Source organism: Camelus bactrianus, chromosome 16, assembly GCF_048773025.1.
Source record: "Camelus bactrianus isolate YW-2024 breed Bactrian camel chromosome 16, ASM4877302v1, whole genome shotgun sequence".
Classification (NCBI taxonomy): domain Eukaryota; kingdom Metazoa; phylum Chordata; class Mammalia; order Artiodactyla; family Camelidae; genus Camelus; species Camelus bactrianus.
The window spans coordinates 48132837-48150851 of NC_133554.1; the positions used below are offsets into that span (position 1 = coordinate 48132837).

An 18015-nucleotide genomic window follows, 5' to 3' on the forward strand; every position below is an offset into this window, starting at 1 on the left:
TAGTAAATACTGGGTTTTTTGAATATAGGTTCTAATTACTCTAACTGCTTTTGTTAATGAAGGAAGTTTGATATGTAGTTTTGATGATTGAATAGTCAAGAGATCAGACTTGATGTTATAGTAGAAATAAAGAAACTAAGTAGTAAATTTTGAAAATCCTGGTGGCATCGTGTTGTAGGAGAGATAAAATACAATTCTATGCAGAGGAAATATGAGAAAATTTATAGTCCAAGTAAGAATATCAGACCTTCCATTTTTAGGGAAATAATTTAAAATAAAGCAATAGAAGGACAAAGAAATATTTGACTCATAAAGGCATACTTAAAAGAAACAAATGCATAATTTAAATGTGTCTTATGAAACATAAGAGAACTTAATAAATAGCATACTTTGAGTTCAAATGCTTTGTGTATTATCAAGAAAAGCTTTAAATACACATCTTTCCATGTAGGAGGAACCATTTGATAATTTACATTGTGCTGTGGTTCATTTTATATTTCTTATTATCCATATTTTTCAAATTGAAAAATTGTAATATAACATCCCTTTTATCCATTTTGCTATTTATAGTTTAATTTTTTCTCTCAGATGATCTTTTATTAATTTTTAAATGTTTTAATTATTTAAAAATTGGCTGGACTATTATTTATAGAGTATTTGAAGCTTAAAAAATTTACTAATCAAAGTCTTTTTGTTTTTTTTGGGGGGGAGGTAATTATGCTTATTTATTTACTTGTTTATTTTAATGGAGGTACTGGGAATTGAACTCAGGACCTCATGCATGCTAAGCATGCAGTATACCACTTAGCTGTACCCTCCACCAAAGTCTTGCATTTTTATCTGTTTTTGACCATTGAATTATCAGTTGAATCTTCTGAGTCATAAACATTGAGAAATCATGAACTCTTTGTCTTTTAAAATGAACATTTATGAATTTACCAACTGAAGAATTTAAGTTAATTGTGATTCTCATATAAAACTTTTATTCTTAATTTATTTAAAGCTTCAAGCAAATTAATATAGCCCAATATTTTCAATGAGCTATAGGTGATAGTAAGGTAGAAAAGAGTAAGGCATTAATTATATTTGAAGGTGGAAAGTAGAAGGCTTGAAATATTAATTCAATGGCATACTACATTTTTTTTCAGAATGAAATTCCCATCATGTGGAAAATTTTCTTTAGGTCACATCATTTTGGGAAGTAGGGCAGACCTGTGTTTGACGAACTAATCCACTTGATGTCAGTGTTGCTTTAGAGAAATTCTGCTCTAAGAGGAATTGTCTTAACAGAGTTGTTATATCATGAAGGAAGCTACCATTTCACTACCAGTTTTTGTGGGTGGAGGGTGGTTATATGTTCTGCTTTAGCATCCCCTTATTCCAAAGAAAGAGGTCAGCGAATTTGGGGGGTTGCTGTTTGATTAACTGTTGTAAATGTTCTGTGAGCCTCTTCCTCCTTGGAGCAAGACGTGATAAATATGGCCTTTCAGGAGATGAAATTTTGTTTTTGTTATTGAAGAGTCAGAGGGCAAATGCTGGAAGTTTATCTTTTAAATGATCCAACAAAGTATATGATAAAACAGTCTTTCCTATTCTACTTAGATTTTTAGAGCAAGGAATCTGTAGGTATGGTGCCCAGTGTACTTCAGCACATTCCCAGGAAGAACTAGCAGAATGGCAGAAAAGATATGCTTCACGGTTGATAAAATTGAAACAGCAAAATGAGAATAAACAGCTCTCAGGCAGTTACATGGAAACCTTGATAGAAAAGTGGATGAATTCATTATCTCCTGAGAAAGTGGTGAGGAAAATAACTGCATTTTTTTGTTTGTTTGTTTGTTTTAAACAATGACCTTGTTTGAGTCTTGACTTTTATTTTGTGCTATATTTTGGTTTATTTCCCTATCCTTTATATGAAACACTTGATTCTTGACAAAGTGTTTTTAATAGCAAAAGTAGACCCATTTGCTAAAATAAAGAGCAGAACTAAGCCATTTATTTGGAGATTTACAGGTATTATATTAATTTGTCTTCATTCAGGGAGTTTTTAACTGACTTTTTTTATTGTTAATTTTCTTATGTCTCTTATTTGACTTTTACTGTATTTTGTTCTTCTAAAAATAACTGAAAATTAATGTATAAAATACCTTGCTTTGTAAGCAGTGCCATCAACTTCCTTACCGTTGACATTTATTTAACATGCCAAAAGTTGTCGTTTGTGTTTTTAGGGATGAGAACATTAACACTCATTGCTTTCTGATTTCAGCTTAGTGAATGCATAGAAGGAGTAAAGGTAGAGCATAACCCTGACCTGTCGGTTACTGTCAACACCAAAAAGTCGCACCAGACGTGGACCTTTGCTCTCACTTGTAAGGTATGAATTTTGTACCAGTTAGAGTAAAATTTTTTTCCATTTTCTTAAAGCTTTTTTGGACCTTTAAATCTCTGTGTTAAAAGAGCATTGAAAATCTTTTACCCTAAGTACATTTTTATGTAGGTTCTATATTGTGATAAAGTGTATTTCTGTATTTTGATCATTAAAGGTACAGATTTTTTTTTTCTTTTTAGATTTTTGAGATAAATTCTTTGTAGTTGTTTAGATGCTTGCTTATTTTTTTGGTAAAGACATGTTTTACAAACTTGAAACATAGAATGGGGTTCATGGCTTATAATTAACTATTTAAAATTTGAATTATTTAATTTGACAGTTCTAAAATATTCAAACAATGACAGCTTGTTTTTATTTTTGATTTGATGAAATCACAACTTTTGTAATAATGAGTTTTAAATACAAGATTTTCTACAGTGTGTCCTATCTTGAATTGTAATATGCAAAGTTTAAGAATGAAGCAAAGTAAAAAAAATTCTGTGAATATGTGCAGTGGAAAAGTTTTGTGTACTTTTTGGTGGCATTTCTTCCACTGTATCAACCACCTGCAGCTTGACATGAAAAATCTGGGAACATTTAGCTTCGGCCTTGAACCCAATCCAGTGCCTTCAGAGGTAACTGCCCTCCTATGAAGACTTCCTACTTGAGGCTAGACAAAACCTTTTGAGGCCAAGAGTTTGGAAAGTTGGAGGTGATGGTGATACAGCTGATAGCTTTTGCCACAGTGAAAGATGAATGTATCACAGAAGGAGCAGGGAGGCTAGTACTGTAGCATCAGTATATCATTTTTGAAAATTTCAGCTTTATTGAGGTATAATTGACATCATAAATATATCATTTTAACAACTGATTTTTTTGAACTGTTCTGATTTTTTTCTTAAGTGGCTTGTGAGTACAATTTGTATTTTTAACATAGTAACTTAGAAGCATGGGAAAGTAAAAGTCCCTTATGGAAATATTTTCATTGAAGAGCCCAATTACAACTGGATTTTTCACCCCCTTGTACTCAATGAATTATTTTAACTTCCTTGTAGCCTGCAAGAATGCTGTATCGTGTAGCATTGCTTTATGATGCTCATCGTCCTCATTTTAGTATCATTGCAATATCTGCCGGAGATAGTACTACCCAGGTATCACAAGAAGTCCCAGAAAACTGTCAAGAATGGATAGGAGGAAAGATGGCCCAAAATGGATTAGATCATTACGTGTATAAAGTCGGGATAGCATTTAACACAGAAATATTTGGAACTTTTCGCCAAACCATAGTTTTCGACTTTGGATTGGAACCAGTACTCATGCAAAGAGTAATGATTGATGCAGCTTCTACAGAAGGTAATATTTAGACTTTTTTCCCCTGATACGATGTATTAAAAGGCACTATAACAGCGACATTAAAAGATATGTATTGGCCCCTAAATATTCCATGGTTAGAGAAGGAATAGTAAAGAAAAAGATCCCAAATTAATTGACTCATTTACTGTGTAATGGGATTAGGATGGTTTGCAGTATGCCCTGGTCACTGTAGACAGTCACCAGGCAAAGCTTGCTTTGAAGGTTCCCCAGACTTGTATGAGTAGATACTCAGGTCTGTTTTGGTCTACCAATCTCATTTGGTAATTTTAGCACAGTAAAACCTTTCAATATTAGTTTGAGTAAAATATCATTTTAATGTAATTGTGAATACACCTACAATGTCTATTTCCATGTTTGACTGACTCTCCAGTTACCTTTGCTGATATTAATACATTATCTCTGAATGAAAAGTCCTAAATTATAAGCTTTCGTAAGTTGAGTTCACTAGTATAAAGAAGACCAAGGTGCCTTTATTAGGATCTGCTTCATGTTCTTGGGAAGAGGTCCTTGGTTTCAACCTGCAGGCACCTGCAGGAGATGATGACTTACTTTGTAAACTGTCGTATTACTGCCTATACCTATTTTTTTTTGCCAAGCTCCAACAGGACAAGGGAAGGGCATGTTAGCCTACATGTTTTTTTGGTTCTTGGTTGGACTTACAGGTGCTTTATTTTATGTCATGAACCCTAAATATTTATTTAATAAATGCTTTGTATTGTGGAGTTGTACGAAATTTGCTGTTGTTTTGGCTGTGACTGACCACGCCAGGGAGGATTTTCATTATGTCCACAGTGTTCCTTTTATGAGAATCTAGAAGTTTTTTCATGAGCAGTGCTCAGATTTTATTTTTTGGACATGGTGAACAGGTGGAACTGGTTTTGTCTCCTCCCTTCCTTTAGCTGCCAGTAAGCAACACTTGTGCCAAAATTGAACACTTAGGCATAACCTTCTTGCATATGTGCTAGTATTATTACCCATACTTCTTTTTACTCATATTTCTTACTTACTTTGATCCCTTTTACCTGTTTTTATTCTGTTGTGTTCTGTTTTTGTCATCTTCTTACTGCTCTTTGGAATAAAAATATGTTAATTCCTGTAGCCAAACAGATATGATAGTTGATGAAATGAAACTATTTGGTTTATATTTACTAGTAAAGGAATTGGCAAATTTTTTCTGTAAAGGGCCAGATAGTAAGTATTTTAGGTGTCGCAGGGCAGATGATCTCTGTTGCAAATGCTCAGCTCTGCATTGTAGTGAGAAAGCTGCCGTAGACATGTGTAAAGGGATGGGTGTGACTATGTTCCAGTAAAACTTTATTTTCAAAACCAGTAGCAGGCTGAGTTTGTCTTGTATGCAGCGAGTGATTTGTTTATTCCTATACTACTGCGTTGCTTTTAGCAACTAGAACTTGAGAACTACTAGATAGCACCCTTTTTAAAATCGTAAGGGGATTTAAAATCATAAAGAGAGACCAAAATTTATCCCCTACTCTCAAATGTAACTCTAAAAGGATGTTCTTGGCTGTTTTTAGATTGTGGCTTTTAACTCATAACTCATTTCCCATAAAAATAAGTTTGTAAGTGTTGTCAAAAATCTGTACTAGTTAATAAAAAGCCTGTTTAATTAATAATATAAACTTTAAAATATCTACAATAAAATGTAAGAGAAAATGATATTATTAAAGCAGATGAGAACAAAGGAAGGTGGTGATGAGGATTTCAGGGCACCCTCGTGGGCTTGAGAGGTTGAGGGTGCTTTGGCTACTTTTGCATCAGCTTTGTGCTACTTTTCTAGTTCGAGAAAGAGGGAAGTGGACAGACTTCAGAGTAAATAGAGTTGCATTCAAATCCTGATTTTCTGCTTATTTCCTATATGACCCTGGGTGAAGTACTTAACATTTCTGAGCTTCATGTGGAAACATCTGTGAAATGGGGCTAGTGATACCTGTCATAGAAGATTATCGTAAGAAACAGAAATAAGCCTTGCACAGTATCTGGCACTTAATAGGCATTTAGTAAATAGTAGCTGCTATTTTTTTTCAATTGAAGTATAGTTGATTTACAGTGTGTTAGTTTAGGTGTATAGCAGAGTGATTCAATTATATATAGACATATATATCTATATATATAATATACGTATCTGTTCTTTTTCAGATCGTTTTCCATTTTAGTAGCTGCTATTTTTATCATTAACTATTATTAAGATAATTTCTGGTTTACAAACAATGAAAAAGGTAGAAAGAGAAAAGGAGGATTTTTTTTGTTTGAATGAGGACAAAGACTAGGGTACAGCCGTGGGACTGAAAAGCAGAGATGACAACCCAAGTAATTGAGGCCCATAGCACCTACAGATCTCAGCAAGAGGAGTTGTCCAAGATGAATGATGTTCTGAGACTGGAAACTGGAAGAGACAGTCTCATTTCTGATATTTTTAATGTATCAGTTTGAAAATATAGTAAAATTTATATTTCATTCAGATTTAGTAACGGGAGTTAATACAGACAAGGGTTTCCTCCCATTAGGAACCATTATACCCTCCCCCCCCCTTTTATAATACTATATCCTTTTTCTTAGTGATCTTTATGCAGTTTGATATCCTTGACTATTTTCCTTTAAACAAGGTTTTACTTCTAACTTGTTATGTTATGGAAAATAATTGAACAAAATCAAGCATTATCTTGAACTAATTTGGAAATAAAACAATTTCACATAGTGAAATTTGTTTTTCAAGGACATAGGAAAAACAAATATTACAAGAGAACAATATAAAATCTACAAAATGTATTTTCTGACAAGACATTTTAAACATTAGAAAAACTTGAACCTAGGTTTAGGCTAGCTAGATGACATTTGGTTAACTTTGTCATTACTTAAATTAGCTGACCTGTTGTGCTGATTTTTAGTTCTGTCTTTGTCTGTTGTTTTCTACTCTTACGATTGATGTCATGGAATATCTTGACATTTTGGTTAAGGTCTTAAAATTTTTATTGTGTAACTGTATTTGTTTCAGTGTGACTGTGTCCACAGTCCTAACAGAATTTTAGACAAATGAAGGCAGGATATAAACAGTATAGTATTTGGTTCCTGCTTCTATGTTGATGTTAGTGTTTTTGATAATTACAGCAGAGTGCTTGTCAGCAAAAAAAAAAAAAAAAAAAAAATCGAGGGCAAAAGATTTGTTTATGTGAAATCACAGTTTTATAAAACATTTGAAACAACAAAAAGTGTAAAATGTCAGTGTCCTTTTTGTATCTTCTCCTGGAATACTTGTGTGGATAACATTCAGACATTTGAGAGCAAAAGAACTTCTTTGTTGATTTGGTGACAATGTGACAGCCTGGTTATTCATTATTTGATCTTCCTTTGACTAGAATTAGGAGAAAAGTGTCGTTCCAGGTACAAGTTGGCCAAATACAGTTGAGAATTGGGGAACTGGATTAGGTCTGGGTTTTATCATGTTTCCAAGCAGTTTTGATAGTATTATAAATTATACCATACTATAATTTGGTTTGTGCACACACAGAGATATGTACTGATGGTAAAACTAGAATTTACTTAGGAAATAGGTTTATTTTTTATTGAAATGTAGTTGATTTACAGTGTTGTGTTAGTTTCAGGTGTACAGCAAAGTGATTAAGTTATTAAAATAAATGTATACATAATATATATACTTTTTCAGATTTTTCCATTATAGGTTATTATAAGGTATTGAATATAGTTCCTTGTGCTATATAATAGGTCCTTGTTGTTTATCTATTTTATATATAGTAGTGTGTATCTGTTTCTTGCAAACTCTTAATTTGTCCCTCCCACCCCTTTCCCCTTTGGTAACCATACATTTGTTTTCTGTGTCTGTGAATCTGTTTCTGGTTTGTAAATAAGTTCATTTGTATGATATTTTAGATTCCACATGTAAGTGATGTATGATATTTGTCTTTGTCTGACTTACTATGCTTAGTGTGATGATCTCTAGGTCCATCCATGTTGCTGCAGATGGCATTGTTTCCCTTCTTTTTACGGCTGAGTAGTATTCCATTATATATATATATACACCACATCTTCTTTGTCTATTCATCTGTCAGTGGACGTTTAGATTGCTTCCATATCTTGGCTGTTGTAAATAGTGCTGCTGTGAATGCGGGGTTACATGTATATTTCTGAATTACAGTTTTCTCTGGGCATATGCCCAAGTGTGGGATTGATTGATCATATGGTAATTCTGTTTCTAGTTTTTCAAGGGACCTCCATACTGTTCTCCATAGTGCTGTGCACCAATTTACATTCCCACCACCAGTGTAGGAGGGTTCCTTTTTCTCCACAAAGGAAATATCTTTATATTGATTACTTCTGATTGGCTGTTCATTGTTTAAGCAAGTTTTTGTCCTTAAATTAATGCTGGGAACATATATTTCTCTTCTATAAGGTTAAATTAGGACCATGCTAGACCATCTATTAGCTTAGTGTTTCTAAAACCGTGTTTCAAAACTGAACTTAATAGGTAATGAGTTCCATATACAGATACATTTGGAAATGCAGCATGCTTTATTTCCCTCTTAGGGATTCACAGTGCACCTCAATAATTAAAGACTCAGTTCACCATAGAACTTACATTAGTGCATTACTTCTTCTTTTTTTAGTGCATTACTTCTTAAAATTTGAAATCAAGTTATATAGCGGACATTTCTTTTTTAATTCATTGTTCAATATTGAGCTAAAAATCTTAATTACTTAGTTAATTCAAATTTGAATTGGGAAAAACGCTACAGTTTTTTCCTTACGTTACTGCCGTAATGTCTAAAGTATCCCAACCTTTTCTATTTGCAGGCCACGAGTGAATTTTTTTTTCTCTAGTTGTTAGAGAACTGCAGACTGCTCAGGAAATGTGTATAGCCTTCACTTTGCTTATTTCATTATTTTTTCTGTGTTGGTGAGATTCAGATACAGAAAAAGATACTATATGAGCTAAAAAATTTTGGGGGGGATTAAAGATGTGCTTCTCACAAATTTGTGGCAAAAGACATCTGTAAGAGAAGGAAGTTAGTTTTCTCCTTGCTTAGAACACAAATTGCATTATATACTTTATACCACAACTTTGAGTAATGGAAAATTTCTGCTTGGCAAAATTGATTTGAAATTCTGCTTTGAATTTCTGGAAACTACATGTTGAAAATTAATTCTTATGCTTAGATTTGAAAATTTGATATTACACATTACTTTGAGTCTAGCAGTATATTGTTAACATTAGCATTAAAAGTTAGTATGACTTAAAAATTATCTCCAGCTGTCAAAGTTGTTGGTAAATTAAGGGCATAGTATTAAAACATATAATATTTACTATTATGGGATCAGAAAATTAATAGAAAAATAGACTTAAAAATAGTGTATTTGTCAACAAAAGATAAATGTAACTGAGTAGAAGCATGTAAAAAGTATGAGGTACTCCTATGTTATTGCTCTGCTGTTTTAACTTTTTATTAGCCTCACTAAGAGAATGAACATAGAAACAGACAAGATAGGTAAGTTAAGAGATGTGCATCTTACTTCTATGTAGCAGTTTTAGTGAAAGGAATGATGTTGAAATGGATAGCCGAAATCATAGTTTGAGATTACTTTTGGATTTTGTTTTATTTATAATTTGGGCTGTCAAGATTTGTAAAGCCACAGACCAAAATGCTTCCTGAGGAAGAGCGTTGTCTCTGATTTTGGAACTGGGAATCATTTCATCTCATTCTCTTTAGGTCCTAGATAAGTATGGCTTTTTTTTTTTAAATAAATTCCACATTTAACATGCATTTTATTGCATGCCTCTTCTGTGTCAACCCTTGTGCAGGGTACGTAGAACACTGGATTTTTCTCTCCTTACTTTTTTCTTACCCACTGTCTAGGTCCTGTTAAGGGTAATTTTCAAGTCTCCTGTACTATATACTTCAAGAGAAAACAAACCAACCCTTTGGATGCTTTGTTAGAATAGCTATGATCTAATGAATGAATGGGCAGAGCCCAATTGTAGAGTGATTTAGGAAGAAAATGTGCTTAGTTTAGTTTATGAAACTTCTACTTGTGAGGCAATTGCAGAACAAATCATTATCTCATCCAGAGTATTTTAAAAATGCAAATTAAAAAAATTGAAGTATAGTTGATTTACAATGTGTTAGTTTCAGGTATACAGCAAAGTGATTCAGTTATGTCTCTCTATTCTTTTTCAGATTCTTTTCCATTAGGGTTATTACAAGATATTGAATATAATTCCCTGTTAAAAATGCAAATTTTTAAGAAGACCAACTTTTTATCTTGATTATTACAGTTGTGTTTATGTTGTCATTTGAAGAATGATAAAACTGGCATGAAAAGTGCCTTTTTGAAGAGTAAAGTTTAGAAATTAGGGTCTTTAAAAAATTTTTTTTATATTTAAATTAGGGCCTTTACATTCTACTCTTCATTAAGATATTAGGATAAGCTATTTTCTAATATTGAGGAATTAATTTTGATAGATGATTATACTTATCTGTTTATAATTTATATATAGCATTTAAATATAGCAAAATCTCTCACTAAGGAAGACAAGGCAATTATACATTACGCTCTCATTTCCCAGATAGCGCAGGATAACATGTCTTTGCTCTTTGGAGACCGATTTCTGCTTAAACTTTCTTATTTCTTCCTAAAATTTTAGCTTGAGTTGTGAAACCATCTTTCCAATTACATTATATTAAAACTGGATCTTGGCCTAATGAGTCAGTTAAGCACCTTTTTTTTCTTCTGATCAAATTTTATATTTATAGGTATATGTGTGTTCCATTCAGTGGAAAAGTAATGTGCACTGCAGACGGAGTGAGCCTACCCAGTGTTCAGAATTTATGTTCTGGTATATTTCACCCTGTCTTGGTATTGTGCTACTTTTTTTTTTCCCCGGAGCTGTCAGAACTTGAACAGTCATTCATTTTGACATTGTGCCCTACTTACTGTGTAATTTAGCTGAGGCTAAACTGGATTTTTCTGAAATGGCATTTGAATGGTACATTGTACCACATTTTAATGTGAAATTTAACGTGGGAAAAAAACCAAAAGGTTTTTGTTTGTTGTAAGTTGACTTTCGGAGAGTTTCTCTATGCTTTACCACACAAGAAAAGATTTACCCTCTTGCAGTTTTCTGATCTTCTCTTTCTATAATGGGGCAGGTATTGGTAGTAAGAGGAGAAAAGTGATTGTTACCTGATAGATTTTATCTTATGAGGAATTTATCAGACCTTCTTCTGCAGATCAGATTTTTCTTGACTAAAGTCAAGAGTTGAGTTCTAAATGTTAATCTGTATTTTTAAAATGTTAATAACTATTTCTGGTAGGTCCTAACCCAATATTGAAAAACAAAAAAGGATATTTTTTCCATGGATTCCTGTTTTTGTTATTTTGTTAAACTAGACAAAAAATGTTTCTGATACAGAGAAAATACTCTGTCAAATGGGGCTTGTACTGATTGATTTTCAAGAATTTTAGCTCTAGCATATAAAATTCTCTTACCAAAATGCATAATGTATTATTTGAGAATTTTAATGTTGTATTCCTTTATAAATGTGCTTTTTGTTTCCATTTAGATCTTGAATACCTGATGCATGCAAAACAACAGCTAGTAACCACAGCTAAGCGTTGGGATTCTTCTTCTAAGACTATTATAGATTTTGAACCTAATGAAACTACTGATCTGGAGAAGAGCCTTCTTATCAGATACCAAATTCCTCTCTCTGCTGACCAGCTATTTACCCAGTCCGTTTTAGACAAATCGTTGACCAAGACCAACTATCAGTCACGGTTGCATGACCTTCTTTATATTGAGGAGATAGCCCAATATAAGGAAGTCAGCAAGTAAGTTACTTTAGAAACACTTTTCTTTCTTTCTTTTTTTAGATCTCCCTTTTGGATGGTATTTTTTATTTTTAAAATATGGAGGAAGTGCCTAAGTGAAGTCAGCTAGTAAAACGATTGCTATCGAATATTGGTATATGGGCTTCTTAAGGCAAGAACTGTGCTCATCTTAGCATCCCTAGGCTTTAGTACCTAGTTCATCTCCACAAGACTCTTTGCCATGTACTGGGAGTATAAACCACCTGCTCCTTGTTCTTCAGCAGGTTTCTGTTTATGGTAGCCAGAGCAAGCACTCAGTGATTATTTGTTGAGTAAATGTACAAAAACTGAAAGAGACCATATATTTTGGAAAGTAATTTTAAGAATGAAACAACTTAAAAGTCGTCAGGAAAACTATTTGATAGTAACAAAATACCTTTATAGCAGTTTATAAATGCTTCGACGTATTTTACAGTTTATCCATACACCACAGGTAAGACCAAGTATTTTAAATCAAAAGCTGATTTGAACTGTGCTCATAGAATAAATAAATACTGATGAATTAAATATCAAAAAAAAAGCTTATTTGAATCATCACAGAAAAAATAATCTTAGAAATGAGAATTTGAGTGAAGGAAGATGTTACTGAAATAGTTATTGTGTTTAATAATAGTATTCTACTTTTTAGATAAAATGAGAATGAGGCTTAAAAATCGAACCACAAGTATTAAAACATGGACACATTTTGAAGGGTATTTTTTCCTTTAAATATAGCCTAACCAATGTATTTTTCTTTTCTAAGCTGCCTTATTGATACCTTATCATTAATATTATTAATAGGTACTGAACACTCTTTAAGGGATATATCCAGACAAGGAAAAGTGAAAACTTAAAGATAACTTGTATTACTCTATTTATGGATTAAATATGATATAACTTTTGAGAAGTATCTAATTTCAAATTAAATACTTGTAAAAAAGTCAGATAGAGTATAATACATTTTTCATTACTCCAAGACTTTGTCATGGCCCATTGATGGTCTTTTAAAAGACTTTTATTTTTCTTATCATTTGTGTGTTCACTGAAGTACAACTTTTAATTTCCTTCCAGAACTTTTCCTTTGCATTCACAACTTGTTTGGTGCAAGAGGCCTTGCTTTTGGCCCATCTCGGCTTTTGACATGCCTTCTTCACTGAGCTTAATCATTTCTAGCTTCTGATTTAAAGTGAGAGACATGCAAGTCCTCCTTTCACTTGACTGCTTAGAGGTCATTGTAGGGTTATTAATTGGCCTAATTTCATTATTATTGTGTCTTGGGGAGTAGGGAGGCCTGAGGAAAGGGAAAGAGATGGGGGAATGGCCAGTCAGTGGAGCAGTCAGAACAAACACATTTGTCAGTTAAGTTTGTTGTCTTTTATGGGTGCGTTTCATGGCATCCCAAAACAATTACGATATTAACATTACAGATCACTGTAACACATATAATAATATAAGGAAAAGTCTGAAATACTGCAAGAACTACCAAAATGTGACACAGAGACAATGAAGTGAACAAATGTTGTTGGAAAAATGGCGCCTAGACTTGCTCGACTCAGGGTTGCCACAAACCTTCAATTTGTAAAAGATGCAGTATCTGCAAAGGACAATAAAGTTTAATAAAATGATGTATACCTGTACTTTTACATGATCATCCTAACATTCCTTTTTTGAAATAGATTGAAGCTTCTCAAGATAAGATGAAATTTATTTTGGCTTGAGGTTGGATTTGGTAATCAGATTTATCTTTTTTTTTTTTTTAAGAAAGGTGATTTTTCAAAGCAGTCCAGATACTAAGCTTTCTTTTTATGTTGAGTCTTAGTGTGAGATGTGTGAAGGTGGTAAAGATAATACTGCATTTCATTTAAGTTTTAGAATGCTTCTGAGTTCTCTCAAGATTTTTAAAAAATTTCTCTTGTCCTCCAGCTACTTGTTGATGTGCATGCATTCAATAATGATTCTACACTGAAGTGAAATCTATTTCATTCTAAGATACGCATTATCAAAAGAAATTGACTTTGGCTGAAGTTCTTGAGTGCGTGTGCATTGAAGTGTGTCATGGCGTGCCTGATCCGGGTGTGGTGGGTGCTCAGCACTAAAGCTGGCATGACAGGCCTGGTGTGTGGGTACATATTTCATCATTAAGGTGCCCGAGGCCTCGATTGGTTATACCTTGGTTCTGATGCTCTGCCTCAGTAATCCCAGGTACTTATTGGCTTACTATCTTGGTTGATTTTTCTGTTGTTCATTTAGTCAGAAATTGATTAAAGTGGAATTCACTATATAGCTTTGAAATTTTTTTTTAAGTTACACTCAAGAGGTGTAACTATTTCTAAGATGATGGAGCCATGTTTCTTTTAGCTAGAAGTATGGTTTTAAGTTGGTTGAAAATTTTGGTGGGCTACCATTCTGCTACTTCCTAAAATATTAGGAATTATGTAAGATTTAAAGTTGATTTCAAAATGTGGCATGTGACAATGGAAAGATGTTTCTTCTTTTTAAGAAATATAGATTTTTAAAACCTATATTTAGAAATTATAAATTATAATTATAGTTTATATTTTGTATTTCAGGTATTTCTGAGTTATTAAATCTCAAAAATGCACATTATTTTAAATACTTAGGAAAACTTTCTAATGTCTTTTTAGTTTTAGCCTGTTAATCTTTTAGAAAAATTATATGTTAGTAGCTGTAACTTCTTGAAAGCTTCTAATGTCTGTATCTTGAACATATGATGAATCTTCTGTGGGAAAAGCTGTATTTCTTAGTACCTTTATTTTCTAGTGCATCTGCTGCAAGGGTTTTGTTGCAGGGTACAACTGAATGTCATAAGAGGATTCTCTTATTGCTTTAAAACTGTGAGATTAATTTTTCGTGCCTGCCAAATTGTGATCAAAGGTTTTGGGATGGCAGATTCTAAAAGATATGTAACAGGAAACCTTTAATATATTGCCCAAGTTAGTTGAGAAAACATTATAGGATTTCAAGAATTTGACGGGGAATAATATAAAGTAGTTGAAATGGGTATATGGTGCCTGGAAAAAAGTCAGATTATCACAAACATGTAAAATTAATTCAAAGAACAGAATTTATTGAGTATTCAGAGTGTTAGGTTCTAGGCTCGTCTTTGCTGATTCTAAGACAAACAAGTTATGTTTCCTTGTTTCCCCAAAGTTTATAATCAAGTGGAGCAGTTAGACCTATAAATGTAGGATTATGAAACTTGTGGTTAGCACTGGATGGAGGAGAGCACAAGGGCCCCACAGGAGAGGGACCTGCCCCATGTTAGTAGGGACAAGGAGGATAGTCAAGTCGAGGAGGGAATCAAGTGTGCTTTCTGGACCAGATGACACTTAAACTGAATTTTGAAAACCAGGCAGAATTGTCAGATGAAGAAATAGGACAAAGCTATTTAGTTAGAAGAAACAGGATATGAGAATAAGGGCATTGAGTTTTGGGGGAAGCTGCAAGTTGGTCATTGTAATTTTACCGGAGGGCACATGTGTGGTGGGGTGGGTTGGTGAGAGCAAAAGCTGTTTAAACTTTACTGTCAGAACTGTGTTTTGTCAGGCTTGCATTTTACAGGATTCTCTGGTGGTGGTTTGGAGAATAGATTTGAAGCAGGAAGTCATGGTGGGGGTTTGTTACAGTGATCCAAATTAAAAATGTTGAGACACAGGTGATTTAGGAGTAAGAGGAACTAACAGGGCTTGGTGATTGTACGGTAGGGGATGAAGATTGGTGAGAGAGATGTGGTCAAAGATAGCTTGGTTTCTGGCTTGGAAACCTAAATGGATAGTGTCATAAATTGTATAATACATGGAAGGATTGGTTTGGGGTGATATGTGGGGAGGTCAGATGGTGATTCTGTTTCGCTTGTATTGAGTTTGCGGAGCATATAGTCCAACCTCCCTATTTGACAGTTGGGTTTACAGCCCTGAGCTGAAGATCTGGGAGGGGCAGCCTCATCTACTGAGAGCCTATAGAGTAAGAGGAGGGTGGGATGGATGCTTTGATAGAAGATGGAGAAATAGCTAGAAAGGCAGGAAGAGAACTAGTAGAGTATGACTCTACAGAAACCAGTGGAAAAGGGAGTTTAAAGAAAATGGAAAGTGGTTGCAAAGTACTAATAATAAAAAAAAAAAAAAAGATGAGAAAGCTATATATCAACTTTAGCAATAAAGAGGTCAGTTGTGGATGAAAAATGTACTATAAGGAATCTCTTTTCTCTGAGAAAGTTTTTAATGACTGCACATCTCAGTTATATGGATAGTATTTAGAAAATAAAAATCTAACTTCATTTGAAAAAGTGTGAATAACCTAAGAGTTCCTGTTTTTTTGTAAAGCATATATTTTATTTTATTTTTTTAAAAGGAAGATGAACATAGATTATATGTGAACTGGGGAGGGTAGTATACTTTTGTTTCATTTTCATTTTTATATGAATTCTTAATGCACATTCCAGTCTTTAAAGAGTCAAACATAAGTAACGTACAGTCTGTATTTCTTTAAAATATATCCTGCTTTTCTAATTTGGATCTAGTGAAATGTGCATAGAGAATGAGAGAAACAACATAATTTTTAATAATTCCACATTTTATATATATATATATATATGATACACACACATACACACATATATACACACACATACATGGCGAGTACTCCTAGAATTCATTTGATCCTCATATAAAGCCACATTATTAAATACCAAGTTCATATTTATAATAAAGTATATTTTTACACATCTTTTCGGAGCCTTATATGTTCTACTGTAAGTGTATTTTGAAATTACTAATGGAGCTTATAAACTGTGACTTATTATTAATGCATGCATAGCTGTTCAGATGTGTTACTTTCCTTACATTTTAAAAATTTCTGCTAAAATATTTCTCGAACCTTGTAATTTTCTAACTTTAAAGTATATAAATGGACATTCAAAATTTTATAGTGTTTTAATTAGAATTAGTTGCCTAATATTGTAAACAATACAAATGTTTGCATTAAAGAAATGTATAATGTTTTAGAAAGTGTTTTTTTTCTTTTCCCTTAAGAATTTATGACATTCTTGACATCATGTATCCAAAAGAAGATCTGAAAGGAAAACAATTCAGTAGTACCTTTAAAAAGTAGCCTTTTCCATAAATGGGTATATAGATTTTAAAACAATTTAATTTTTTCATTCAAATTTTTTAAACCATATTAAGAAAAAGTAGATGTTCCCATTCTTACCACTTTGTCTTCTCTTTTACAGCACCATTTCAGAATGGCACAGGGGATGAGCTGTTAGTTTAAATCTTTCTTTCACTTCATATTTCTTGGCTGTAAATTAATCTTGATTCTAGTGTTTCCTGCACACACATATTCTCTTTCATGCTTATGTGTGCACGTGGCAGTGGGAGTGCAGCGGCCTTTGTCTAACGAGGTAGCCTGTAACTAAGATAGCTCTTCCTGTAATTTCTGTGTGGGATCTTCCCTAATGTAGCTGTGAACAAAAATTTATTCTGGATGTTATTCGTTAACAGTATTGAAAAGAGAAATTTTGTGATTAGAACCTTTTGATAGGATCTACTTGGAAAGCATCAGTTTAATAAAAGTCTGTTGTAGTTCAATGTGGTACATTTCCTTTTGGTTTTAGGTGATTTTAAAGTCTTAGCTGTCCTAATGGTATATTCAAACAGACTTCCATATTAATTAATACATGCTATTTCATTTTATTAAAAAATCATATTTAGCCTTATTTTAAATGCTCAGACTTAATGTGTGTATTCTTCAACACAACTTAGTATATGCATCTTTATAAACTTGGAGAGTTTATTCACTTAAAAAAAAGGTTTGTTTCCAGCGTGGATTAAAGGCAGAAAGATAGTGTATAGCTTATAGCTCAGTGGAATCAATAATGGAGTTTTAATTTTTCTATGTTTATATTTGATTTGGTTTACTCTTTTAGTTTTAATGTTTTTGATGTTAAGTACTAAAACTCATTTTCTACTTCTAATTTAGGTTCAACCTTAAAGTGCAATTGCAGATTCTAGCAAGCTTCATGCTCACTGGAGTTTCTGGAGGTGCAAAGTATGCTCAGAATGGACAACTTTTTGGTCGCTTTAAGCTTACTGAAACACTTTCTGAAGATACTTTGGCTGGACGGCTGGTGATGACCAAAGTCAATGCTGTTTATTTATTACCAGTCTCTAAAGAGAAGTTAGTACAGACCCAGGGAACCAAAGAGAAGGTTTATGAAGCTACTATTGAAGAAAAAACAAAAGAATATATATTTTTAAGGATATCCAGGGAATGCTGTGAAGAACTTAATCTTCGGCCTGATCATGACACACAGGTAGGTTTTGAAATGTGGCAGCTTCACTGTGGTTGTCTGTAGTCTCCTTGTCGGCTGGCAT

General features: G+C 33.2%; 1 protein-coding gene across 6 annotated transcripts in view; it reads left to right on the forward strand.

Annotated features, from left to right (window-relative positions):
* The window catches only part of HELZ (helicase with zinc finger), a 141722-nt gene that overhangs the window by 43221 nt on the left and 80486 nt on the right, over positions 1 to 18015 (forward strand). For all 6 annotated transcript variants that reach the window (XM_074343502.1, XM_074343507.1, XM_074343503.1 and 3 more), the window contains 5 exons: positions 1603 to 1801; positions 2267 to 2374; positions 3424 to 3721; positions 11335 to 11602; positions 17621 to 17954. In XM_074343502.1, coding sequence (XP_074199603.1) covers positions 1603 to 1801; positions 2267 to 2374; positions 3424 to 3721; positions 11335 to 11602; positions 17621 to 17954 — 1207 coding nt within the window. The remainder of the gene's footprint in view (positions 1 to 1602; positions 1802 to 2266; positions 2375 to 3423; positions 3722 to 11334; positions 11603 to 17620; positions 17955 to 18015) is intronic.